General features: G+C 45.6%; 6 protein-coding genes across 12 annotated transcripts; 2 read left to right on the top strand and 4 right to left on the bottom strand.

Annotated features, from left to right (window-relative positions):
- Positions 1–3,601: 3,601 nt before the first annotated feature.
- Positions 3,602–5,915, top strand: LOC121598810 (vanin-like protein 1). Its single transcript, XM_041926100.1, has 5 exons — positions 3,602–3,759; positions 3,863–4,653; positions 4,730–4,976; positions 5,079–5,380; positions 5,445–5,915. The coding sequence occupies exons 1-5, from the start codon at positions 3,700–3,702 to the stop codon at positions 5,638–5,640; spliced, it is 1,596 nt and encodes a 531-aa protein (XP_041782034.1). The 5' UTR covers positions 3,602–3,699; the 3' UTR covers positions 5,641–5,915.
- Positions 5,916–6,038: 123 nt separating this feature from the next.
- LOC121598811 (zinc finger and SCAN domain-containing protein 12-like) lies at positions 6,039–14,185 on the bottom strand. 3 transcript variants are annotated; one of them, XM_041926101.1, is made up of 4 exons: positions 14,020–14,185; positions 13,082–13,769; positions 12,758–12,989; positions 6,039–7,690 (listed from the first exon to the last, which is right to left on the bottom strand). In XM_041926101.1, exons 1-4 carry the CDS (start codon positions 14,025–14,027, stop codon positions 7,251–7,253), a joined length of 1,368 nt encoding a protein of 455 aa, XP_041782035.1. In that variant the 5' UTR covers positions 14,028–14,185; the 3' UTR covers positions 6,039–7,250. The 3 variants fall into 3 exon arrangements, with proteins under 3 accessions (XP_041782035.1, XP_041782036.1, XP_041782037.1); XM_041926102.1 differs by having other exon boundaries at positions 12,758–12,983; XM_041926103.1 differs by having other exon boundaries at positions 13,097–13,769.
- A 599-nt stretch (positions 14,186–14,784) lies between these two features.
- LOC121600600 (phenoloxidase-activating factor 2-like) lies at positions 14,785–16,260 on the bottom strand. Of its 2 annotated transcripts, none has more exons than XM_041929330.1 (4): positions 16,089–16,260; positions 15,844–16,014; positions 15,477–15,773; positions 14,785–15,393 (listed from the first exon to the last, which is right to left on the bottom strand). In XM_041929330.1, exons 1-4 carry the CDS (start codon positions 16,188–16,190, stop codon positions 14,872–14,874), a joined length of 1,092 nt encoding a protein of 363 aa, XP_041785264.1. In that variant the 5' UTR covers positions 16,191–16,260; the 3' UTR covers positions 14,785–14,871. The 2 variants fall into 2 exon arrangements, with proteins under 2 accessions (XP_041785264.1, XP_041785265.1); XM_041929331.1 differs by having other exon boundaries at positions 16,075–16,166.
- Positions 16,261–16,711: 451 nt separating this feature from the next.
- Positions 16,712–18,250, bottom strand: LOC121600599 (phenoloxidase-activating factor 2-like). The gene is made up of 4 exons (XM_041929329.1): positions 18,085–18,250; positions 17,794–18,006; positions 17,410–17,709; positions 16,712–17,328 (listed from the first exon to the last, which is right to left on the bottom strand). The coding sequence occupies exons 1-4, from the start codon at positions 18,160–18,162 to the stop codon at positions 16,789–16,791; spliced, it is 1,131 nt and encodes a 376-aa protein (XP_041785263.1). The 5' UTR covers positions 18,163–18,250; the 3' UTR covers positions 16,712–16,788.
- A 404-nt stretch (positions 18,251–18,654) lies between these two features.
- LOC121600602 (protein FRA10AC1 homolog) lies at positions 18,655–20,288 on the bottom strand. The gene is made up of 5 exons (XM_041929337.1): positions 20,169–20,288; positions 19,599–20,005; positions 19,358–19,517; positions 19,004–19,282; positions 18,655–18,927 (listed from the first exon to the last, which is right to left on the bottom strand). The coding sequence occupies exons 2-5, from the start codon at positions 19,869–19,871 to the stop codon at positions 18,860–18,862; spliced, it is 780 nt and encodes a 259-aa protein (XP_041785271.1). The 5' UTR covers positions 19,872–20,005; positions 20,169–20,288; the 3' UTR covers positions 18,655–18,859.
- Positions 20,289–20,326: 38 nt separating this feature from the next.
- On the top strand, positions 20,327–22,369 carry LOC121600601 (zinc finger C4H2 domain-containing protein-like). Of its 4 annotated transcripts, none has more exons than XM_041929335.1 (5): positions 20,327–20,755; positions 20,852–21,023; positions 21,111–21,289; positions 21,363–21,611; positions 21,831–22,369. In XM_041929335.1, the coding sequence occupies exons 1-5, from the start codon at positions 20,697–20,699 to the stop codon at positions 21,961–21,963; spliced, it is 792 nt and encodes a 263-aa protein (XP_041785269.1). In that variant the 5' UTR covers positions 20,327–20,696; the 3' UTR covers positions 21,964–22,369. The 4 variants fall into 4 exon arrangements, with proteins under 4 accessions (XP_041785269.1, XP_041785268.1, XP_041785267.1 ...); XM_041929334.1 differs by having other exon boundaries at positions 21,828–22,369; XM_041929333.1 differs by having other exon boundaries at positions 21,363–21,635.
- Positions 22,370–22,941: the final 572 nt, after the last annotated feature.

Here is a 22,941-nt window from a genome sequence, read left to right as displayed (position 1 = left end):
CTCCGCCCCTTAATGTTTTGTTAGATTAAAGATCAATGTTAGATTTAATCTTCAATTACTATTATTACTTAAATATTTAGTGTGCATCAATCAATCTAAAAATTATATGCAAGAGCATACAGTTTTTCGTCCTAATTGAGTCAATAGATGAATGAATTTCCTTATTCTTGTACGTAACAACCTTTACGATCATTCGCACACTATATTCACAATTCGATCATGTCATCCCCTCCAACGCTTATTAAGTATCAGTAACCAGTAAGCAATCAATAGTATTACTTATAGCAGGTCATTGTTACGGGAGGACGGCCCGAATTGGAATTTAACCCATCCGTCTTTGTAGGAGTCGAGACGTTCATCGAATAGATCGAACCGAATAGGCCACCCTACAGGAATAAGATATATGGATGGATCATGATCCTATGTTATAATTACTGCTTCGATTTATCGTTGCTTCGAAGTGCTGCTTCATGTTCCATCAGTACTACCTATAGTGTATGCTTGTCTATCAGCCCACTGAACCTTCCCGATATTACATTACTTCATTGCAAACAACTTTTAAATATTACTACGTTCGGAGTTCTAAATTTTAGTATTGAGAATAAGTTTACCAATGTGCACATTAAATATCAAATGATTTGCATTATCAGTAAGAAGACAATTGTTCAAACTTCAGTGTCACATCTGAAGTTGCTATGTCTTTTAAACCTATTTTCTCCGATCATTCTTTGTTTTATTTTGCAAGTTGTCGACGTTTTCACGAAGCAGTTCTCGTGAAAGCATTAATCTTTAAATTAAAATTAAAAAAAAACGAACAAAACTACCCAAAAAACGTCGAAACCCACCATTGACTAAAGTAACAAAAATATGTGTCTATGTCTACAATTTCAAGATGTAGGTAGATTCTGTACAAACCGGAAGTCTTTGCATCGTTTAATTGATTATATTCACCAACCATTCGAATCATGACGAAACAAATGATCTTGAAATGAAAAAAAATGAAATGAACAAGCCAAGATTAAATTTGGGCATTTTGCATATTGATGAACTATGTCTGTTCATTGTTTAAAATCTGGTTTTTGGTAATATTATAAGATTTCGGTAGCAATGAAAATTTGAATCTGTCAGTTAGAAAACTTTGAAAAGGCTCGGCCTTCCTGCTAATGCAGTCCATAACGTTATTAATTATTTCGATACACGCGATTCGAAGTATCCAAAAAGGATAGGAATTGGGCAAAAATGGCACTCAGGAGCCATTATGGCGAAGAAAAAAGGCTTTTTTTTCAACAACAAAAATTGGTTCATCAAGCAATTAGTGATGGGTAAATACAATTTTTTCCGGAGTCGGATCGATCCGACTCCGGCACCCCTCGGAGTCGGACTCGGAGTTGCTCCGGACTGTTTAGCGGGGGGGGGGGGGGGGGAGTGCATACGGGAAAACCCTCGGACTCATCAACTCCGAGTCCGGATCAGTCCGGATTACTCCGGATAACTCCGGATTACTCCGGATTACTCCGGATCACTCCGGATTACTCCGGATTACTCCGGATCACTCCGGATCACTCCGGATTACTCCGGATTACTCCGGATCACTCCGGATCACTCCGGATCCGGAATGACTGTCCAATATCGTTTAGACAATTCTTGATGAGGTCATTGACTTTCAAGTCGTACATCGAATATGTACGAAAACTGATCCGGACTGATCCGGACTGATCCGGACTGATCCGGAGTGATCCGGAGTGATCCAGAGTGATCCGGAGTGATCCGGAGCGATCCGGAGTGATCCGGAGTAATCCGGAGTGATCCGGAGTATTCCGGAGTAATCCGGACTGATCCGGAGTCGAATCCAGTTATGATCCGGAGCCGGAGTCATATTTTGCGCACCGGAGTCGGAGTTGATCCATGACTCCGCTCCGGATTACCCATCACTACAAGCAATATGCAACTGTGGTCGAGAGCAAGCCAAAGCTTGATCACTATCGGAACACGGTATTTTGGTCCATATTTTAACGAAAGAGGCGAATCCACCCAGACTACCGGAGTTACGATAAATCGAGCGTTATTGGACTCTCATCAAGATCACACTTTTCGTAAAGTAACATGCTTCACATGATCCCCTATGAAGTAGAAATGTGTTTTCCTGACAGTTTGAGGGGATCACATAGCTTTACTATATTGCATGACTTAAGCAATTTTTCATAAATTTTCATTTCGTATTATATATGGTAATAGAGCGGTCTAAATACTTATCACAACTCATTTGCTCATGAAACACGTGGTCAATCATGCTGACTTCAACTCAAGCTCGTTTAAGATTCTATTTCTTCCGGGCTCGAAAGACCTTCCCGATACCGGTTTAGCCACCTACACCGAGATCTTAACTCATATACCGCCCCCTGCAGGCATGAGTGCCGCAGCTTTCGCACGTGCCAAACTTCAAGTTTCAACGGAAGCTTACACTTAGCCCCCTCCAATCGCTGTGTATTATAACTTCCTTTTGCAATTAATTACAAACTGTTGCATATTATTTTCAATACAAAAAAGAGATAAAGCAAATCGTTTATAACCTAATCGATTCCCTGCCCAGGCAGCTCAACATCACATTGATTTTAATTTCACACATAATCCAACCACCCACTGATAAGTGAAGCTGAACGTTATCGACAGAGCACTTGTTGGAATGTGTGAATGGTCGAATGGTGAAGCAAGATTCGCTTGTCGTGACTAATCGTTCGACCCTGCTTTTGCTTATCATCTACGATAGATTAGAGGTTCTTTATCTAGTCTTTGGTTTATTTTTTCAGGATGCAAACACAAGCGCTCGCCACTACGTCCTCCAAGCCATCCAAGGGTGGGCTTTCTGAATCGATAATAGCCGTTTCCTGCATTCGCATTGTTCAATCGATAGACCGTGTCGTTGTTTTTTTGTGTATCATGGGGAGACTTGTGAAATTTTCCTCCAATGGTAACAAACAGACAAGAAGTAAACACGACTGCAGATCATGGAATTGATGTAATAAGACTTTGCATACTTAAACTTTGGTCGCATCTATTTGAAACGTGATCGACATCAGACGGTTTCTAGAATGATAATTACACCAGACTATACCACCAGATAAGATGATATAGTGAGGGGTTGAGATCAGAGTCCGATTGCTGAATACATTGTAGCTATCACTCACTCACACTTACCCCTAGGATGAGAAGAGCGCTTTAAATGTCCATTACAACTTATCATACAGTGTCCTACACGTGGTGTTACCGTAGTTTACTGCTAGTGTTTTAGTGCATTCAATTGAAATTGTTGTTCAAAAAAGAATTGTTTCAATTCGAAAACTAACTGCCCTTGATGTCGTATTCGAAAACTTCATTCCTTCCATTATTCTTACAACTCGTCTGGAACGCGCGGGCATACTTTTTTCGTTAATCACTGTTAATAGCTTCTTCGCCGGACACGCTTACACTTACAAGCGCCCGTGCATTCGATGTAAAGTGCTCGTGGTGCTATCAGTGGTATTAATGCAATGGCGCTGCCGCCGGACGAACTTATCGCGGCTATATCGCCCTCAAGGCGAAACAACAGGTAACCCCCGATCGGATGACAACCAGCTGTCATCAGTTCCCGATCGACCAGCAACTGAAGCGAAGGTCGCCGTCGCCAATACACCCGCTTCCCGTGCCCATCCGTACGCCGCCATGAACAAACCGCCAGTCCTATTTTGCATTTTACTGCTGCTCGTTGCACCGAGCATACAGGTACGTCACTGCTGCACGCTCAATTAAATGCACGCTCACTTCCGCCCGCTGCGTCCGTGCTTGTGCCTAACCCTGCCATCTTCACCTTGCCTCTTTTACGCAGATCTCTACGCCAGGCGATCCACACTATTGGGCCGGTGTGGTAGAGTTCAGCTCCGATCGTGTTAATGATGAAACGGCCGAAACCAGCACGGCGAACCGTCTCGCCCAGTATCTATCGATTATAAACTCCCCCGAGGCGGACGCTACCGATGTGCTGGCATTTCCCGAGGGCACGCTGAACCGTGTGGCAACCGCTTCGTTCGTACCACACCCGAAGGATGCGATCGCACCGTGCAACATCCTTGAGTACGAGCCGGTCGTCCGGGACATTTCCTGTGCCGCACGCAACCGCAAAAAGTACGTCGTGATTAATCTGACCGAGAAGGCCCGCTGTCCGGAGGCGGGCGATGTGCGACCGTGCAGTGCCGATGGGCTGTACCACTTCAACACGAACGTGGCGTTCGACCGGGAGGGTGTGGTCGTGTCGCGGTACCGAAAGTTTAACCTGTTCGGGGAGGCCGGTATCAACACGACCGTCTACCCAGAGATGGCGAGCTTTGAGACGGACTTTGGGGTGAAGTTTGGCCACTTTATCTGTTTCGATCTGATGTTCAACGAGCCGGCGCTGGAGCTCGTACGGTTGGGCATTACCGACTTTATCTTCCCGACGATGTGGTTCTCCGAGCTACCCTTCCTAACGGCGGCCCAGATCCAGCAGGGGTGGGCATTTTCAAACAACGTGAATTTGCTTGCGGCAGGCGCTAGCTTCCCGGGGGTGGGCAGCACCGGTACAGGGATCTACTCCGGTCGGCACGGTGAGCTCACGACCGTCATGAACCACGAACCGCAAACGTGCGTATATTGTTGACCGGCGCCGCCATTGTGAAGGGTTTAAGTTTCCATTTCATTTCGTTCTTCTCTTTTGCAGCAAGCTTTACGTCGCACAGGTGCCCAAAATGACATTCCCGAATGCGGCCATTAACAAGATCCCGCAACCGAAAGGTACACCGGCACAGATGGCCAAGCTCTACCTGAAGCGTGACCAGATCGACAAGTACGCGACGAAAGATCTGCCGATGACGTCGAACGCACTGCTGCAGGAGTCGGTCTGCTACGAAAGTCACTGTTGCAACTTTACGATTAACTACAGCGTCAAGCCGAATCTGCAAAATACGGTAACATCTTGGCGCTGTTCCGCTTATCATACCTTGCCGGATGGCTTCCTAATATGATATGCGTTAAACTGAGATAACTCTCTCGTATGCTCTCATTTGCAGAACTACTATCGCTACAAGCTGGCCGCTTACGATGCTGGTCGTACGTTCGACGGGTTTGCCGATGGCCAGATTACGACGTGTGCCATTTTTGCCTGCTCCTCTGCCAACTATAGCGACTGTTCGCGCCGGTTCGCTGCAACCGAAGCGTACGATGAAGCGGTCACGTTCAACACCATCACGATACAGGCAAAGTTCGCTAACAACGATGAAACGTTTGTGCTACCGAACAACGTGGATACCAGCATCGTACCGATCGACGTGTCCGAGACGGAGTACACCGTCGTACCGAGCGTAGGCGATCCGTAAGTTTTTCTGCCGCTTTTTTGTCCTATCATTTCACGTAGTAACGATTTCGCATTGTTACAGGACACCGCACAACATTGTGACGTACAAGCTGACCCGCGCTCATTCGGACCTCTACACATTCGCGATCTGGGCGCGCAAGTTCGAGCATTACGCATCGGCCGGCGCTGCCAATCCGGCCGGTTTGTTCTCCGCGTTAGTATTGATTGTGAGCGCCGCGGCGATGGGGGGATTGGCGAAGAATCTGTGGCAATGTTAACGACACTTCCACCCTTTTTGCAGCATTCATGGTGGAGAATTGTAGCGAGTGCATTTCACCATCACATTGCATCCATATCTCGTCATGCGATCGCTTCACGCCATCAAACATTGCTTCATTCAAATCACTTCGTTTCATGCTATGGGGTGAGATGAAGTGGGTAAAGTAAACGTTTTTGATTAATCGTTAATTTATAAATGACGATCTTTGCGGTTAATGCAAATAATCGACTATCAAGAGATCAAAATAAAAATAGTAAACCTTCTTACTACTCGGTATCGTTTTCGACTTAAACTTCTTGTCCAGCCACAGCACATTGATCGACACTCTACTTTAAAAAACTAATTCTTCGGATATTAAAACACTCGTTAAAATGGTTCGATAACGCCACGCGCATATAGTTTCACATACAGCTCTCTACAATTGTTTTGATTTTTATTAATCAATATTTGCTTTCCTTTTTTTCTGCACGCGTAATAATTGCTTACCTCCCACTGCTACTGCGCTACCGTGTGTCGTGCCGAAACGTGTGTGCGTGTGTGTTTGGATTCTTTGTTTGCCAATATACTTTAGAGTTAATTATGCTATACGAGCCGCACGCTGCCTTTTTCCGAGCGTACTGAAACGGCACATCGGCCCCAACGGTCGCAATTTCAAACGGAGAACACTACTCTCTAAAAAGGGTGTGATTTTTTTGTTTGTTTTACATTCTACTTTTACCGGGATGAACCTTCACTGGTTGAAGCATTCACGTGATAAGATTTCACACACACACACACGAACACCGGAGGGCGCATTCGTTTTTTTTTTGTTATCAATTTAGAAGCATTAATTTTGAAATTACGAGTTGATTACGTGCAACACTGGGGAAATTTGAAGGGCCAAGCCGTTGAGTAAGAGAAACGTTATACGAACGGTTACAATCCAATGTGTTACCAGCTGTATTCGGGTGGCAAAGTGACTGTATTTAACGGTAGAAGTGCGTAACTTCTAGCATTTTAGAGCAGGTGGAAGGTTGGCGGGAACTTAACTATTGGGAATCGGACTATTATCGTGTTGAGAGGGGGGTAAGGGGGGGGTTTGTGTGTGATTTCCACGATCCAGAAAACACACATCTGGCATCTCCTATTGGTTTTGGTCGCTTCTGGGCTTAGCGTTTGTAACGATACTTTGAACTTTGTGCTAGTAACTAAAAAAACATAAACGACGTATCGTGTGTAATGTAAGCAGAAGACGAAATAACATTCCGCAATGTTGCAAAGCTGCTCCTGCTGCTGCTGCTTCGCGCATTACACGCACTCTATAAGAACTAGGGCGATCCGGGGTAGGTATGGGGGGGGGAGGATGGGGAATCCAGAGAGTGATAGGACCTAGCCGCCGGACGACACACTACTGACTGTATAATCGTTTTTTTTTTCTAATATATAGGAAGGTTCTTCTTTAGTGTGTGAACACCACACAAAAATGCGATTGAAAGAAAGAAAGGTAAGAAAGGGAAAGGATAAAGAAAGGGGTTTTTTTGTTTTTGAATTCTCACAGAAAATCACTGAACAGCAAACGAAGAAATGCGGGGGAAAAGGACCGAAAAAAAGGAAACGGAAAGGATGCATCTAGTTCGACTTGCTGTTGCAGAAGTTCTTCTTGTGGATCTTGAGATGGTTGGCTTGGGCGAACGATTTGCCGCAGGCCTGGCACCGGTACGTCAGCTCGGCCGTATGGTGCGACGCGTAGTGCTCGGTCAGCTCGTTGAGATCGCTGTAGTTTTTGCCGCACATGCTGCAGTCGAGCGGATTGTCCTTCTTGTGCACCTTCATATGGTTCTTTATATGGCTCTGCTGGATGAACGACTTCTGGCAGATGTTGCACCGGTACGGACGCTCGCCGTTGTGTATGCGGATGTGGTAGATAAGGTTGATCTTCTGGATGAAGCTGATACCACAGATCAGGCACTCGTGCGGCCGCTCGCCGGTGTGTATCTTCGTGTGGTTCGACAGGGCCGACGATTGTACGAACGCTTTGCCGCAGGTTAAACATTTGAACGCACGCTCACCTAGAGCCGTAAACAAGAGCAGGGACAGTGGGTGAGTTTGGAAGACTTTGCGAGAAGGGTTTCTGTTTTGCCGTGCTGTTGAAGTTTGTTTAAAGTGCAGCCTTCTTAGGGAAAAAGAACGCAGAAGCGAGTTAGTAATTTGTAGTGACTAGGTACGGCAATAACGGACATTTGAATAGTAAATTGAATAGAGAGTAAAGATACCATTTGTACAAAACAACTCGCAAAACTCGATATAACTTGTTCCAACCAAATTCTACTAAATTAAATAGGAAATACACCATTAATGGGGAATATAAGACAATCATTAAACAGTTGAACATGGAATAATCAAGAGGGAAGCGTGTTCAAATACATTATTCGTTCGTTATTTTCTGTATGACACTTAAGTATTTATGAAATCAAGTAAGACTTTTCATGATTTCGCTATAGACTTGTAGCAGCCCACTGTGCAGTTCGCGTGGCTCGTACGCAGAGTACGAGCTGTCATCAAGAGCTGTCAGAATTCCGTGGCGTGAACGACCATTCTGTTTGGCGCCCATTTTGAGAGCAGACCGATTTGGAAAAGTAAAAATAAAGAAAATTGAACAAAACGCTAAAGTGGTGACCCCGACGTGATCCGTCAATATTTTTCACAATTACGAACGAATTCAAACAATGGAGAACGAGAACGCAACTGTACCGTGTGCTCAGCATGTTTATGCTGGTGAAAGTGTAGCATCATCATCATCATCATCCGCGGCTGTTGCAGCAATTGCTACCCCGCGTCTTAACCCACCAGTTATGGCCGACACCAACATTGACGCATATTTTATGTCCCTCGAGTTTTGGTTTGCTGCATCTGGAATCACCGCCCAACATGACTCTCAACGGTACAATATCGTCATGGCCCAGGTTCCCCCGCAGAAACTTGGTGAACTTCGCACAATTGTCGAGAATACTCCAACTAGTGGAAAATACCCATATATCAAATCAAAGTTGACGGAACATTTCGCTGACAGCCAGCAGCGGCGTTTGCATCGTGTGTTGTCTGAAATGCCCCTTGGAGATTTAAAGCCTAGCCATCTTTTTAACGAGATGAAGCGAGTTGCCGGCGATTCTCTAGGGGACACCTTGCTGCTAGACTTATGGGCAGCTCGACTTCCTGCTCATGCCCAAGCAGCAGTAATTGCTTCGCGTGGTGATGCCGCTGACAAGACGACTATAGCTGATGCTATTGTCGAATCTATGAGCTTACGAAATATTAGCTCTATCGGTCAGGAAACAACTACAACTGCTCTCAATGTAACATCGAGTGATCAACAGATTCAGGATCTTAAATTGGCAATCGACGCATTATCGAAACGATTTGACAAGATCCATCCTAATAACCCCCAAGGTCGATCCCGTTCTCGCGCACGTAGTACGGATGCTGATCGCGCTAGAGACACATCAAATGGGCCATGCTGGTATCATCGTACTTACGGAAGTAATGCTAGAGTATGTCGCGCACCTTGCTCTGTAGGTAATTGGCCTTCTTCCAGCCAGCAATGACGCCACTCTGCTGATGCTGTGGAGGAAAATGGCGAACTTTCCTCGGCAGCCACAATCTGTCGACTGAAAATTGCAGATTGTTCTACTAATATGCAATTTCTTATCGATACTGGAGCGGATGTTTCCGTCGTTCCAAAAGGATTAAAATCAGCCAGAGTAAAGCCTTCGTCTATCCAATTGTTCGCCGCTAATGGAACTGCTATTGAAGTATACGGTGAAGTGTTACTGAAAGTAAACCTCGGCCTCCGTCGTGAATTTGTGTGGTCGTTTCTCATTGCTGATGTCTCAACGGGTATCATCGGAGCAGATTTTTTACGGAAGTTTGATCTTCTTATTGACTTAAAACGTGGCCGCCTCATAGACAACACTACCAATTTAGAGTCACGTGGTTTTCTTACCAGAGATATTGACATTTCGGTGAAAACTTTTTCCGCGGCGTCGCCATTTGTAGATTTACTAACTGAATTTCCACAAATAACACACCTCGCCCCTATGGGTACAACAACTAAGTCTTCTGTTATGCATAGAATTGAAACGACTGGCCAGCCTGTATATGCTAGACCTCGAAGACTTTCACCAGAAAAATTCGAAGCAGCCCGTAACGAATTCGAACTTTTGATGAAATTGGGAATATGTCGTCCATCAAGCAGCAATTGGGCTAGCCCTCTCCACATGGTCAAGAAAGCAGATGGAACATGGCGACCATGTGGAGACTATCGTGCTCTTAATGCTCAAACTGTTCCGGACCGATATCCGTTGCCGTATCTCCAGGATTTTACATCAATGTTACAAGGTAAATGCATATTTTCTAAAATTGATCTACAAAAAGCATTTCATCAAGTTCCTATACATCCGGATGATATTCCGAAAACAGCTATTACGACGCCGTTCGGAATGTACGAATTTTTATTCATGACGTTCGGTTTGCGCAACGCGGCTCAAACCTTTCAGCGATTGATACATGAAGTTGTGCGTGGCTTAGAGTTTGTGTTCCCTTATGTCGACGACCTTTTTGTAGCGTCCAATTCTCTCGATGAACATAAACAACATCTGAGACAGTTGTTTGAGAGACTAAATGATCACAATCTGACCATTAATGTAGCTAAATGTGAATTTGGTCGCGATAAGCTCAATTTTTTGGGTCACGCTGTATCTGCTGAAGGAATTCGCCCATTACCTGATCGTGTACTAGCCATCCAAAACTTTAACCTTCCGTCGACAGTAAAGGAACTTAAACGATTCCTGGCAATAATCAATTTTTATCGAAGGTTCATTCCTCATGCCATTGAAGCTCAAATTCCATTATTGAACATGATCCCGGGAAATAAACGAAACGACTGCTCTCCTTTGTCCTGGACTGACAACACTCTTGCAGCTTTCGATCAATGTAAACAACAACTCGCACAAGCCACCTTATTATCTCATCCTGCTAAATCTGCTGAGCTTTCTCTTTGGGTTGATGCCTCAGACATTGCCGCTGGTGCTGTATTACATCAAATTGTGGAGGGAAACGTTCAACCCCTGGGATTCTTTTCCAAAAAATTTGATAAAGCGCAGCTGCGGTATAGTACTTACGATCGAGAATTATCAGCAATATATTTGGCAGTGCGTCACTTTAAGTATATGCTGGAAGGGCGCAGCTGTCATATTTACACTGATCATAAACCCATTATATATGCATTTCGCCAAAAACTCGACAAAGCTTCTGATCGGCAAGCCCGTCAACTAGATTTCATAGGCCAAATAACTACTGACATACGCCACATAAATGGTACAGAAAATATCGTCGCCGATCTGCTGTCTCGCATATCAGCTATACACACATTGCCTTCGATGGATTTTGTTGCGCTGGCAAATGATCAAAAAAATGACGAGGAACTCCGCAAGATATTGCAAGGTACAACTGAATCGTCGCTGCAATTAAAATTAATTGAGATTCCAGGCAGTAACACACAATTATATTGTGATTGCTCTACTAATCGTATTCGGCCGTATGTCACACCATCATTTCGAAATATTGCGCTGCGAGCGGTACATAATTTATCGCATCCTGGGACACGAAGCACAGCCAAATTGATGACCGAAAGATTCGTTTGGCCAAATATTCGAAAAGATAGCATTGCCTTTGCGAGAAGTTGTATACAATGCCAACGTTCAAAAATATCAAGGCATACTCAATCACCATTATCCCAATACCCTTCTCCAGACGATCGATTTTCCCATATTAACATCGACATAGTTGGTCCTTTTCCAATCAGCAGAGGAAATAGGTACTGCTTGACTATAATCGATAGATTTACTCGATGGCCAGAGGCTTTACCTATTCCGGACATGACTGCTTCTACAATAGCTGATGCTCTAGTTTCGGGATGGATTGCGCGTTTTGGTGTACCGAAATATATTACTTCTGATCAAGGTAGACAATTTGAGTCATCACTCTTCTTGGAATTAAACCGCCTGTTAGGTTCAACTCACCTGCGTACAACTGCATACCATCCTCAAAGCAATGGAATCATCGAAAGATTCCATAGAACATTTAAAGCAGCTCTTCTCTGCCACGATAATGAACACTGGTGTGAAAATCTCGCAGTGATACTACTTGGCTTAAGAACAACATACAAAGAAGATATTAAAGCATCACCAGCTGAGATGGTTTATGGTACCACACTTCGTATTCCCTCCGAATTTTTCAACGATATTGGCGAAACAACAAATGAAGCTGAGTTTGTAGCTAATTTACGAAATGCCATGCGATCATTACGCCCCAGACAAACCTCATGGCATGGTTCTCGGAATATTTTTATTCCCACCGAACTAAAATCATGTAAATTCGTCTTTATTCGCAATGATTCCATACGACCAACACTTTCACCACCGTACGAAGGGCCTTATGAGGTTATGGATCGAACAGAAAAAATCTTCAAGGTCAACGTGAAAGGTCGTACAGTATCTATATCAATAGACCGCCTCAAACCAGCCCACATCCTACAAGAATCTTCTGCAAGTGTTCCTGCTCCACCTACCAGTTCTTCTGAGTTACCACCGACTAGAACCACTCGTTCAGGCCGAAGAGTGGTGTTTCCTACCCATCTTCAACAGTACGTATCCTAGTCTGGAAGGGGAGTACTGTAGCAGCCCACTGTGCAGTTCGCGTGGCTCGTACGCAGAGTACGAGCTGTCATCAAGAGCTGTCAGAATTCCGTGGCGTGAACGACCATTCTGTTTGGCGCCCATTTTGAGAGCAGACCGATTTGGAAAAGTAAAAATAAAGAAAATTGAACAAAACGCTAAAGACTTTTAACATGCCGTTCACTAGTCTAATTGGATGAAAAATATTGTTTCAAAGGTTTACGGCCATTCTAGAGAAAGAAGCTTCAATTTAATTAATTTCATTAATCAATTAATTAGGTAATTTTTTTAATGAAATACTTAAGATTTATTTAAAATATACCCATACCATGCGATCGTACATGGAACTGCCCATTTATCAACACACCCAAAACACCCCCCTCGAGTCGTCCGCCCGCCACTTACCTGTATGGATGCGCTTGTGATTATGCAGCGTCGACTGGTGCGCAAACACCTTGCCGCAAACGTCGCACCGGTGCGACAGTTCCGGCACGTGGATGCGCACGTGGTAGTTCAGCTTGTACTTATCCTTGAAATACTTCCCGCACACATCGCACTGGTGCTCGCTGACCGCGTTGTAATCGTGGTACTTTCGCTCCTTCTTGCCGGGCGACTTGACCGTGCGGATAAACTGCTCCTGCAAAGAAAGTAACACCGTATGCGAACGAAACGGGAAAAAGGAATAGGGGGGGAGCTTAACAACAGGATCGGCATGAGTCGCAAACAGACCTGGTTCCACCATACTTCCGGGATTTTCGTCACGGTGCGGACGTAGTTTTCCGTGTACTCTTCCTTCACCTTCACGATGAACCCTTCCGGCAGCTGCGGGATAACGATGTTCCGGTTCGCTTTGCCTTTCTTTTTCTTTTTACCCGTACCGGTGGTGGTGGTGTTCGTGGTGCTGGTAGTGCTGGTGGTCGTTGTCGTCGGTGTGGCCGTGTCCGTTGAAGCCGTTGAGGTTTGCGCCTGAGGTGTTTGTTGCTGTTGCGTTTGCGGCTGCGGCTGCGGCTGCTGCTGCTGTTGTTGCTGCTGCTGCTGCGGCTGTTGTTGCTGTTGTTGAGGCTGCTGCTGTTGTTGTTGCTGTTGCTGCTGCTGAGGCTGCTGTTGCTGCTGATGTTGCTGTTGAGCGGCCAGCTGAGACTGCATCTGGGCAGAGATGTGCTGCTGTAGACCCACCATCTGGGCCTGCTGTTGCAGCTGCAGCACATGCTGCTGGTTGTGCGCCTGGCCATCCGGCAGCTTTTCGTACGGATCGAACTGTTCCTTTTTCAGGTTCACGATCATTCCGGGATGCGCGAAACCGAGCAGCTGATGCTGCGACTGCTGGGGCAGTTGGTGGTGCTGCTGGTGTATCAGCGGCGGGCCAAGCTGATGCTGAAGGTAAATACCTTCCCGTTTCACCTCGTTCGGTATGAAGCTAAAATCGGTAGGGAAGGGAAGAACAACAACAAATGAATTCACTCCTGTTCGCAAAGATTTCCGTTCGAAAAATGTTTTAAAACACTCAAATTTCTTGCTCTTCGCATTCCGTAAGACACAGTTTGATCGCCCGCCACCGTCACCCTGCAACCGCTCCCGCCTACTCATTCCCCTACACACGGCACTGGGAGCAGGCAGGAGGTCTGCACCGACCCACACTTCACTTGCTTCGCGCCACCAGTACTTACAAATTCATTTTCACTCGCTGGCTTTGAGACAGGGGCACTAAACGACGCTCAAAAGCATAATTTTACAACAGTTCTCGCCCAGTTTTTGCACTCGGTTACACTTAACAACGCCAACGAAAATAAAACAATAACATTTTCTACTTTTTTCTTGCTGACAGCACTCTTGACGAAACGTTCCCAAATAACCCGAAAAAAAAACAAACTTAACGAAAAGTCAATTTTAACGATGACGGCTGTGAGTGCCTAGTGAGGTGCAGTTGAAGGAGGAATCCGAACCTTAGCTGATTTGAAACAGTTGAGCAAGCGTGGATATACCAACTGGGTGTGTAATTTTAGTTGAATTTTGCCAATTGCTGTAAATTAATGATAAAACCAATTGCGCATTAAATATGAAGGTAAGTGCAGAAAGAATTTACGTACATCCGAGATTGTTGCCGCACATTATTTGGACCGTGTGTTTGGTGCATTGGTTGAATAAGATTTCTGAAGTGGTTTCTTGGAAATCGAGTCAGGTTCTACAACAACGCTAGTTGTTTGATATCCATGTTGACTGTATCCACGTAGCAAGGACTTATAATTCCTTGGTGTTTTAATAAGGTCTAAAAATGCCACGAAAAGCTTGCATGGTCATTACGTTAGGAGAAGAATGTGGTATCAAAGCAAACTAAAGGAGATCAGCTCACGCTACATAGTGAACCAAGAACCAAGTCTTTCTCAGTGTTGTAGTGTCTGTGATCTTTCAACTTGATCATTATTTCTTAGTATGAATATGCTACACATTCTTCTGCAATCCGATCCTTTATTCGGCAACATAATCTCCACCCATGGCCATTCGCTTCCAATCACTGACAATCACAGTATTCCCTCGATTGTAGCATTAATCCACGTTACAAATCGTGCCACATTCACGTAAGCACCGGGTACGTTCTGCTGATGGCAGCTCAAGCCCCACGAAACAATTCCCGCCAGAACGTACGCACCCGACTCGTTCGGACAAGCCAGCCCAGAACCACCATCACCGTCGCACATGTCCGCGCCTTCCTCACCACCGGCACAAAGAACGCTCTTGTGCAGACGGAAGAACGGTCCCAGCCGGGTTTCAGCAAACAACTTTTTGCAGGAAGCTCTCGCTATTACCGGCAGGTCGACTCGCTTTAACACATTGGCGTAAGTGTTGGTTAGCGCCTCCATACCCCAGCCGGTGGAAATGCAGAGTTGATCATCGAATCGATCGGTTGGGTTGGGCAGACATATCGGCCGGATATGCTTATCGTAGACCACGTTCTGCTTTAGCTGCGCCAACGCAATATCGTTCAACAGTCCCACGCTATTGTACTCGGGATGAACGATTATGGTCCGATCAATGTCAATGTTCTGGATGTGAAATGAAAAATGGGCAGGAAAAATCATTATCCTCCTGTTTTACGAACATCACTTTCTGTTCAACCTGCTTTTACCTGTTTCGGGTACACGTTCTCATCCCGGTTCATGTCCCACTCGCCGAAGCTAGCGACGAGATTTTCGGTTTTGTTAAAAATGTGTGCAGCCGTAACAACGAATCTCGGATGTATAAGCGTACCTCCACCAACGTAGGTAAACTGCTGCTCGTTGGACGAGTAGAAGGCTTCCAGAATCGCCACAACCCATGGAAATTCACCGTACTGAGCGTACGTACGGTTTCCCTCCACTTGATAAATCAATCCTCCCGGATTGCTTATGCCGCAGCCATATTCTACGGGTTCGTTGTTAGTCACCTAACAAAATAAAAAGACGCATTAATAAAGCAGCTTTCCGTTTTTCCATTGCTAGCTACCATATCCCTACCAACTCATATCGCATGCTCGTTGCATTTGAGCAGCACACTTGCATATAGTCCTGGCACACATCTTCCTCGCCGAAGCGCAGCATAATGATTTCCTGGTTCTGCGCATTGGCCTCGTTGTACGTACCGTTCGGGCAGAGATACTTGGGCGAACAGAATCCTCCCGGACATTCCTACGCAGAGAAATGAACGATTTGCTTTACAAAGCGACAATACTAAGCGTGCTTACTAACAGTCGTTTCTTTACTTGCAGTTCATCTGAACCCTCGTTCTGCGCACTGCTTGGGACGATCATCCGCTGAGCGTACAGTAGTACAACGAGACAACAGCTACACCACCAGCTAGGCATCGTGAGTACAAAATTGATACCTTTTCGTATGATCACCGTATTGCAACTGAACTGTAGAACAGCTTGAGGGTAGTACAAGAGCGAAGAGGATTCGATTGAATGATAAGGCATAGGTTAATACGAGATACTCTAGCGTGGCACAGGGTTTGTCGTTCAGTGAGGGTTCTAGCACCAGAAAATCGAAATAATTGTCATGAACGACCAATTCTTCAATATTTGATCATTACTTTTGGTATTGTATAAAATTATGTTCTATTTGCTCAACCTTGTTCCTTCTTGCGATGATCACGCTAAAGTGGCATTTGCATCTGGTTTGACTTTTATGATGATTTAATGATTAATTGACAATAATTTGAATTTATTAAGATTGATGCGTAAGCCTGCAATCACATCGGCGAGCGCAGCACACACACACAAAAAAAAACCCGTACGTAACGCATCTCTTGATAAGCAAAAGCCCGCGTCGGGATTCCCCGCGAATCGAAATCTACCGTAAGTCGAAGGTCAGTACAGCAGAGCAATATGATTGGCAGGCAGCAGCGGCGTTCGTGCGCGGCATTTGCATTTATTCAACCATAAGCATGACACAGACAGTTTATTACAATTTTATATCAAAACTCTCGTTCAGCGCTTGGTCGACGATATGTTCGTTGAGCCACTGCACATACCGGTTAACGGCCACGTACACGCCCGGGATGTTGAAACCGCCGCAACCGATGCCCCACGATACGATACCAGCCAGCACGTACGTTCCGCTCTCCGTCTGGCAGGCGAGCGGCGATCCACCGTCCCCCTTGCACATGTCCACGGCGTCCTCGCCGCCAGCGCACAGGAAACCCTCGCGCAGGGTGTAGAACGGTCCCAGCCCGGCGTACCGCAGCATCCGCGTACAGTTGGCGCGCCCGATCACGGGAAGCGTCAGTTTCTTCATCACGTTTGCGTACACGCCCCGTTCCTTGCCCCAGCCGTTGGAGACGCACCGCTGGCCCACGAACTCGTCCGTCGGCTGCGGCAGGCAGATGGGCCGTATGTGTGCCGCGTACTGGACGCTTTCCGCCAGCACCAGCAGCGCAATGTCGTTCTGTATCGGGTTGAACACGTACTGTGGATGTTTGATGACCTCCGCGAGGTCTATATCCTGGTGCGGGAAAATGCACTCATTGGTGTTGTTTTACTGCATTAAAAACAAATGATATTGTACATCAGCGTGCACACTTACTTGCTGCGGGAACGGTTCCTTGGTGGTGCTGACGTCCCATTCGCCGAACCGTGCCACCAGATCCGTCTTACCGTCCGTATTGTGTGCCGTCGTAACGACAAGCCGTGAATGGATCAGTGTACCACCACAGACAAAATTGCCGGAATTCGCTTCCTGCTTTTTGTGCGCCAAGATGTACACCACCCAGGGATATTCGGCATACTGGGACAGCGTGTCGTTGTTGCGCAAATCGTAAATTAAACCACCCTCGTTTGCCTGACCGCAGGCAAGGTTGGTGGACGGTGGTGGTTCAATTAGCTCCTAAACATCCAAAAAAGAATAGTTCCAGGCCACCATGAATCTGTGCCCAAACGGCTGCGATCATTTCGTACAGCGTGTACTCACATCACTGTTGACCGGGTTTTGCGTACTGGTGGCCGTCGGTGCGGGAGCCGACTGACAGCACACCAGCAGATAATCATTGCAAATGTCGAAATCGTCAATGTCGAGCCCCGCTCGCAATCCTATCAGCTGCGTGGTTTGGGCACGCTTCATATCGTCGATGAAGGTCCCGTTGGGACAAAGGTACTTCGAAACGCAGTACCCACCGGGACATCTCTAAAGACGGGCGATGTATCAATTGCGTTAATGTGTGTGCAGCATCACGGGGATGGGAGGGTCGGCTACTGTTCTTACCAGTTCTTCTTCAATGTCTTGCCCGAAAGCAATGTGCGTGCTGAGTGAGATAACAATACAGAGTAATAAAATTTTCATTGTGCTTTATGCGCCACTCCGTTGATGTGATTCGATCGAGCAGCTAAAGCAAACTAACGCGTTAAGGATTTCGCGAATCGTTGATAAGTACGGATTGTAACCGGTTTTGATGTAAAGCACAATACAATCGTACATTTCACTTCTTACTCACATTATCTCACTTGACGCTTATATTGCCGCCGTTGGCGATGCCGGTTGAGCATAATCAGCCATGTTAGGCTAGGTCTCAGCTGGGGAAAAATTACGGCTGACAATTGGATTTGTTAACGAAAATTATGTTTCGAACAATTGACTGACCCACATTGACATTTTGAAATCCCCACATTGACGCACATTGCTTACCTATGGACGGAGCTGTGGAATTCCCCAACTCATTCTCAGATTTCAGGAAGGTCCTGACTGAAGAATTGGTTTCGTAAAAATGTGCAAAGTATTATTTTTGTAACTGCTAAGCAATCCGAGTTAATTTAAGAACCATAATTAATTTTTAAAATGTTTCTTAAGCTGAACAACACATCACGCAACTCGCGCAACAGCCAAAATGCAAACTGTTGCGATTAAACTGAAATAACTTCGAAAACACCACAGGCGTTATTATATTTCCCAAACATGATTAAACAGAGCTTGACTACGATCTAAAATATACCAGCACACAGTACCGTTTGTTTAATGCTTGCTTTCACGCGAAGATCGTAGATTAAAGCAAAAGATCCTCCAAAAACTCGTCAAACTCTTCCTCACGTGACTTCTCTTCCACTTCATGTCCTGCAGAATAAAGAGCATTAAACAGTTAAATATGGTTAATGATGTTCAGTATCATCATCACCAGCCGTTTCCTTACCCTTCGTCCAACTTCCTTCAGCAACTTCCGGTGCACAGGAACCATCTTGTTCGCCTACCGCTTCCGGTACTTCCTCCGGTTCGGTGCTTTCCTGTGTTGCCGTGGCGACCGATGTGCCTTCCTGAGTAGGTGCAATAACGCTACTCGAGGAAACAGCATCATCGCTTACCCTCCTACCGGCACTGGAAGATTTTGCTTTACGATCTCGTTTTTTCAGTCGTTTGATTTCCCTCTTTTTCGAGTGATAGTTAAGTTTGTCGGAACATTTGGGACAAAGGCCTGAGACGGGGGGTAGAATGTGACGGATTTAATATTGATTATCAATGGAACACCATGCAATGCCGCCTTACTTACGCAGCTTGACCAGTGCGTTCTTTTTCTGTCCATGCTCCTGGTAGCCAAAGTTGACCTCCCAGCTGCGCAGCTCGTTCCGCTCCTCACAGTGCCGATCGCCACAAACGAACTGTCCCTTGCCGACGACCACCTCCTTCTCGATTCTCCACCGCATAGCAACCTTCGGAGGGTGAGATGTCAGATATGTTTTCACCGTACAAAGAATGCGAGGCTTCCCACCGTCTGGGGACGGCATACTTACCTTGTTCTCTTTGTACCGGCTCAGGTCCGATATGCAGTACTCGCGGAACAGCTTATCGTAGTACTTCTTGGCCAGCTGCTTCTCCCAGCTGTCCACCGTTTCGTCATCCCACAGAAACCGGTGATTCTCGCGCACTACATCGTGGTCCGTTTTGTCGCGGGACGTATCACGCTGCAGCAGCTTCGTTGCACCCGGCTTCGTGAGCATGTACTCGTTGATCAGATGCTTGTGCAGCTCGTACGGATTCAGGTGGGCCAGATTCCGGTGATACATCTTGGATGTGGATGGTAAAGTTACCGGCCGCTCCGAAATCAAACAACCGGTGGCGTAAGCTAGCTCGTGTTGCGCAAACGTCCAGGCACGTTGTCATTCGCGCAAATCCTGTGATCGATGATGATCGTTGGTTACTACAGGATGATAAATTGAAAGAGAAAAAGATTAAAATTCGTTTCTGATTAAAGAGTAGCTAAGCAGGCTGTCGTATCGAACCAAGCAGGTCGAGGAGGTATAACGAATGAACCTTATACTGAAAATTAGTTTAAATAGAATAAATAATAATAACTATTATACCGTATAAGTTATTTCCACCAACCACCAAACATTGACCTTCACAGATCCTTTTTGCCCTAAAAAAACTTGCAAATTAATGATGGGAAAGCACCATCACGGCACCGGATTTGTTTGTAAACAGTGGAACGGTGTGACAGTGTGCATGCGCTCGCATATCGCGTCCGCCACTGACATCTGCCTCCATCGTTGTGTGCGTGATGTTTGTGTGCTGTGATTGTGTCGAAAGGGTGCGAAGGGTGCGATGTTCTGGGTAAGAAGGGCGACGACGGGCAGCGGCAGCAAAAAAGAAGAAAAGATTGATCGGCCATTTTCCATCAGCAGCATCAAAGCATCTTTTTCCACCGCCAGGGAAAGGTTTGTAGCTGGATGATGCGTGTGTAAAATAATTAATTGTCTCCACCCCGCCCGCGTGTAGCTTGTGTTGTGTTAGTACACACAAAAAAGCGGCGAAAAGTGCAATTGTTTCTAGTGGAAATTGTTTTGAACTAAAGTGTGCTGCTGCTGCTGCAGTTTTGTTTGCGTACAAAGATGAGCGCGGTTGACGAGAGAACGATTTACGCAAAGCTCGAAGCGATGAAAGACATTCGGTAAGGCGGCGACCCCATCCCAAAGACGGAGGTGGTTCTGTTCTGTGGTGAAGCGGGTTTAATTTTACATTCTCCTCGTGACTCGTTTTTTTCTAGCTCCAAAACGCTACAGCTGGAAAAGCTGAAGCTGAAAATTATCCGCGAGGTGGAGAACGGCGATGCGGAGGAAAAATGTCTGTCCGAGTATCGGCGCGAGCTGGAGCTGCTGATGCAGGAGAAGATGAGCCATGTGGAGGAACTTCGCCAAATTCATGCCGACATTAACGCTGTAAGTAAAATTACTGTTTTCTTCCTGTGCAGCTGTTTTTATTTAGCATTAATTTATATGCTAAATGTCCTCTTTTTATCTTTTTAGATGGAAACCGTTATTAAACAGGCGGAAGAAAATCGTATCCGTTCGATTAACATGGCCAACCGCGTACACGAGGAGTACGTGCCGCTGAAAACCGAGGTGGACTCTATGCGTCGCGACTATCTCGGGCTAGAAAGATTGCCGGAACTGCACGAAGAGGAAGGAACCATTATTTCACCCGAGTGCGTACACTTTGTCCGTCCCGTTTCTCAAACTAAAATAATTTAATTGAAATATTCTTTCGTCCTGTTTCAGCCGCTTCCAAAACTATTACACCGCCAACAAATCGCTCTCGACACCTTCCGCCACCTTCTCCCGTCCACCGCTGTCCGCCCACCATCCACTGCCACCCGATGCGCCGGCCACATCGTTGCCGCCGTCCGCACCGCCCGGATTTCTTCCACCACCTCCGGTAGCGATGCGAATCAACAAACCGCCGGAACTGCCTACGAACCGGCTCCAGCAGGCCCCATCAACGATCGGCATCGGTCATCCGACATTCAGGTCTGATTTCAATGTGAATTTAAGGTGATTTTTCGTTCAGTTTTGTTCTGTTCCTGTATGTTCTGATACACTTTAGTATTTTATTTTATATATTTTTATTATGTGCCTTACAAACATCTCGTTTGTCCCAATTATATTTCTTTCCTCTATCCACTGTATTCGGGTTTTTCCCAGCTATTGAGAGCTTCGTGTTTGGTTCGATTTTTCCTCTTTCAGCAGACAGCAGCCACCCCCGATGAAGTCGTGTCTGTCGTGCCATCAGCAAATCCATCGCAACGCCCCAATCTGTCCGCTCTGCAAAGCCAAGAGCCGTTCGCGTAATCCGAAGAAGCCGAAAAAGAAGGACCATTAGTTGCGTTCCGAGTGCGACGGCTCGCCACATATTCTTCCCAAATTTTAAGCTTGATGGAGATAAGTATTTACTGCATATTGGAGTGGTTTGATTGGATTGATTTTGCCTGTCCTTCCACCCTCGTGTGGGCAGTGCCTGTGTGTGGGGCGGAAGGTTAGATTTGTAAGCATATATTTTGCATTTTCGTAGCATATTAAGGATACGTACAATTTTATGTAGCGCGAATGCGTATGGTCAGCAGTATAGATGTAGCTGTAATGATTTTGCCCGAGTCGGCTCCGCGCAAAATCTATAAATCTCAAACATTTTAACAACAAACAAGCCCGCCAGGAAGGTCGTAGTAGCATTAAGTTTCAATCGTCGATCGGCAAACATAAATAAATAATTTTCATCATCGTAAACAAAACATTTCTGCACATAATCAATGCGATGGGAGCGATTCAATGGGAAGGGTAGAGGGTAGAAAGAAAGAGACAACCGAATGATTTATGCTGAAGCATCAACAATAGGTACATTTTTCGCAAAAAAGCTTGTTACTGTTAATAACCATTCAAAATAAACTTTAGACATTTTTGTTGAAAGTTGAAATCACTCAGAAAGTGTTTTATCAATTAAATTCTTGAAAAATGTTCTTTGCTATTCCTGGAACGCCTAAGAACAGACAGCCCGCCGATGGTTGGAGTGGTCAACCCTCCCGCTGTAAACGTAAAAAAAAATCTAGATCGCCGAAATCTGTCAGCTCCAGCCGTCATTCGTTTGTTCGGTGTGAATCGGTCCGGTCGTGTTTTGTACAAAAGCTAATTGGTGCAGACTTTATTGTCTAAATTCCGGCTAAAAACCAGCAGGCAAGTGTGTTCTTTACAAATTTCATGCACTTTTAACGCGAATCCCCAACATAAAGGAACAATTACGAAGAAACACCCTTTTAAATTTGATAGTTCTTGCATTTCGGTCTCGAACGTAATTAGCACAACCACC

Source organism: Anopheles merus, chromosome 3L (genome assembly GCF_017562075.2).
Source record: "Anopheles merus strain MAF chromosome 3L, AmerM5.1, whole genome shotgun sequence".
Taxonomy (NCBI): domain Eukaryota; kingdom Metazoa; phylum Arthropoda; class Insecta; order Diptera; family Culicidae; genus Anopheles; species Anopheles merus.
This window is presented reverse-complemented; position numbering and strand designations above follow the sequence as displayed.

Excerpts from the sequence above, each read along its gene's own strand:
- LOC121600601 (XM_041929332.1), top strand. The coding sequence starts at position 20,697 with ATGAGCGCGGTTGACGAGAGAACGATTTACGCAAAGCTCGAAGCGATG. Across the intron at positions 21,024-21,110 it reads TTCATGCCGACATTAACGCT|ATGGAAACCGTTATTAAACA; the intron begins GTAAGTAAAATT and ends TTATCTTTTTAG. Across the intron at positions 21,290-21,362 it reads GGAACCATTATTTCACCCGA|CCGCTTCCAAAACTATTACA; the intron begins GTGCGTACACTT and ends GTCCTGTTTCAG.
- LOC121600602 (XM_041929337.1), bottom strand. The coding sequence starts at position 19,871 with ATGTATCACCGGAATCTGGCCCACCTGAATCCGTACGAGCTGCACAAG. Across the intron at positions 19,283-19,357 it reads GAACGCACTGGTCAAGCTGC|GCCTTTGTCCCAAATGTTCC; the intron begins GTAAGTAAGGCG and ends CCCCCGTCTCAG. Across the intron at positions 18,928-19,003 it reads TGAAGGAAGTTGGACGAAGG|GACATGAAGTGGAAGAGAAG; the intron begins GTAAGGAAACGG and ends TTTATTCTGCAG.
- LOC121600599 (XM_041929329.1), bottom strand. The coding sequence starts at position 18,162 with ATGAAAATTTTATTACTCTGTATTGTTATCTCACTCAGCACGCACATT. Across the intron at positions 18,007-18,084 it reads AAGACATTGAAGAAGAACTG|AGATGTCCCGGTGGGTACTG; the intron begins GTAAGAACAGTA and ends GCCCGTCTTTAG. Across the intron at positions 17,329-17,409 it reads AGGAACCGTTCCCGCAGCAA|GATATAGACCTCGCGGAGGT; the intron begins GTAAGTGTGCAC and ends TTCCCGCACCAG.
- LOC121598810 (XM_041926100.1), top strand. The coding sequence starts at position 3,700 with ATGAACAAACCGCCAGTCCTATTTTGCATTTTACTGCTGCTCGTTGCA. Across the intron at positions 4,977-5,078 it reads AGCCGAATCTGCAAAATACG|AACTACTATCGCTACAAGCT; the intron begins GTAACATCTTGG and ends TCTCATTTGCAG. Across the intron at positions 5,381-5,444 it reads GTACCGAGCGTAGGCGATCC|GACACCGCACAACATTGTGA; the intron begins GTAAGTTTTTCT and ends GCATTGTTACAG.
- LOC121598811 (XM_041926101.1), bottom strand. Across the intron at positions 12,990-13,081 it reads CGGAAGTATGGTGGAACCAG|GAGCAGTTTATCCGCACGGT; the intron begins GTCTGTTTGCGA and ends CTTTCTTTGCAG. Across the intron at positions 7,691-12,757 it reads TCACAAGCGCATCCATACAG|GTGAGCGTGCGTTCAAATGT; the intron begins GTAAGTGGCGGG and ends TTACGGCTCTAG.
- LOC121600600 (XM_041929330.1), bottom strand. The coding sequence starts at position 16,190 with ATGCCTAGCTGGTGGTGTAGCTGTTGTCTCGTTGTACTACTGTACGCT. Across the intron at positions 16,015-16,088 it reads AGGGTTCAGATGAACTGCAA|GAATGTCCGGGAGGATTCTG; the intron begins GTAAAGAAACGA and ends TTCTCTGCGTAG. Across the intron at positions 15,774-15,843 it reads CGAGCATGCGATATGAGTTG|GTGACTAACAACGAACCCGT; the intron begins GTAGGGATATGG and ends TTATTTTGTTAG.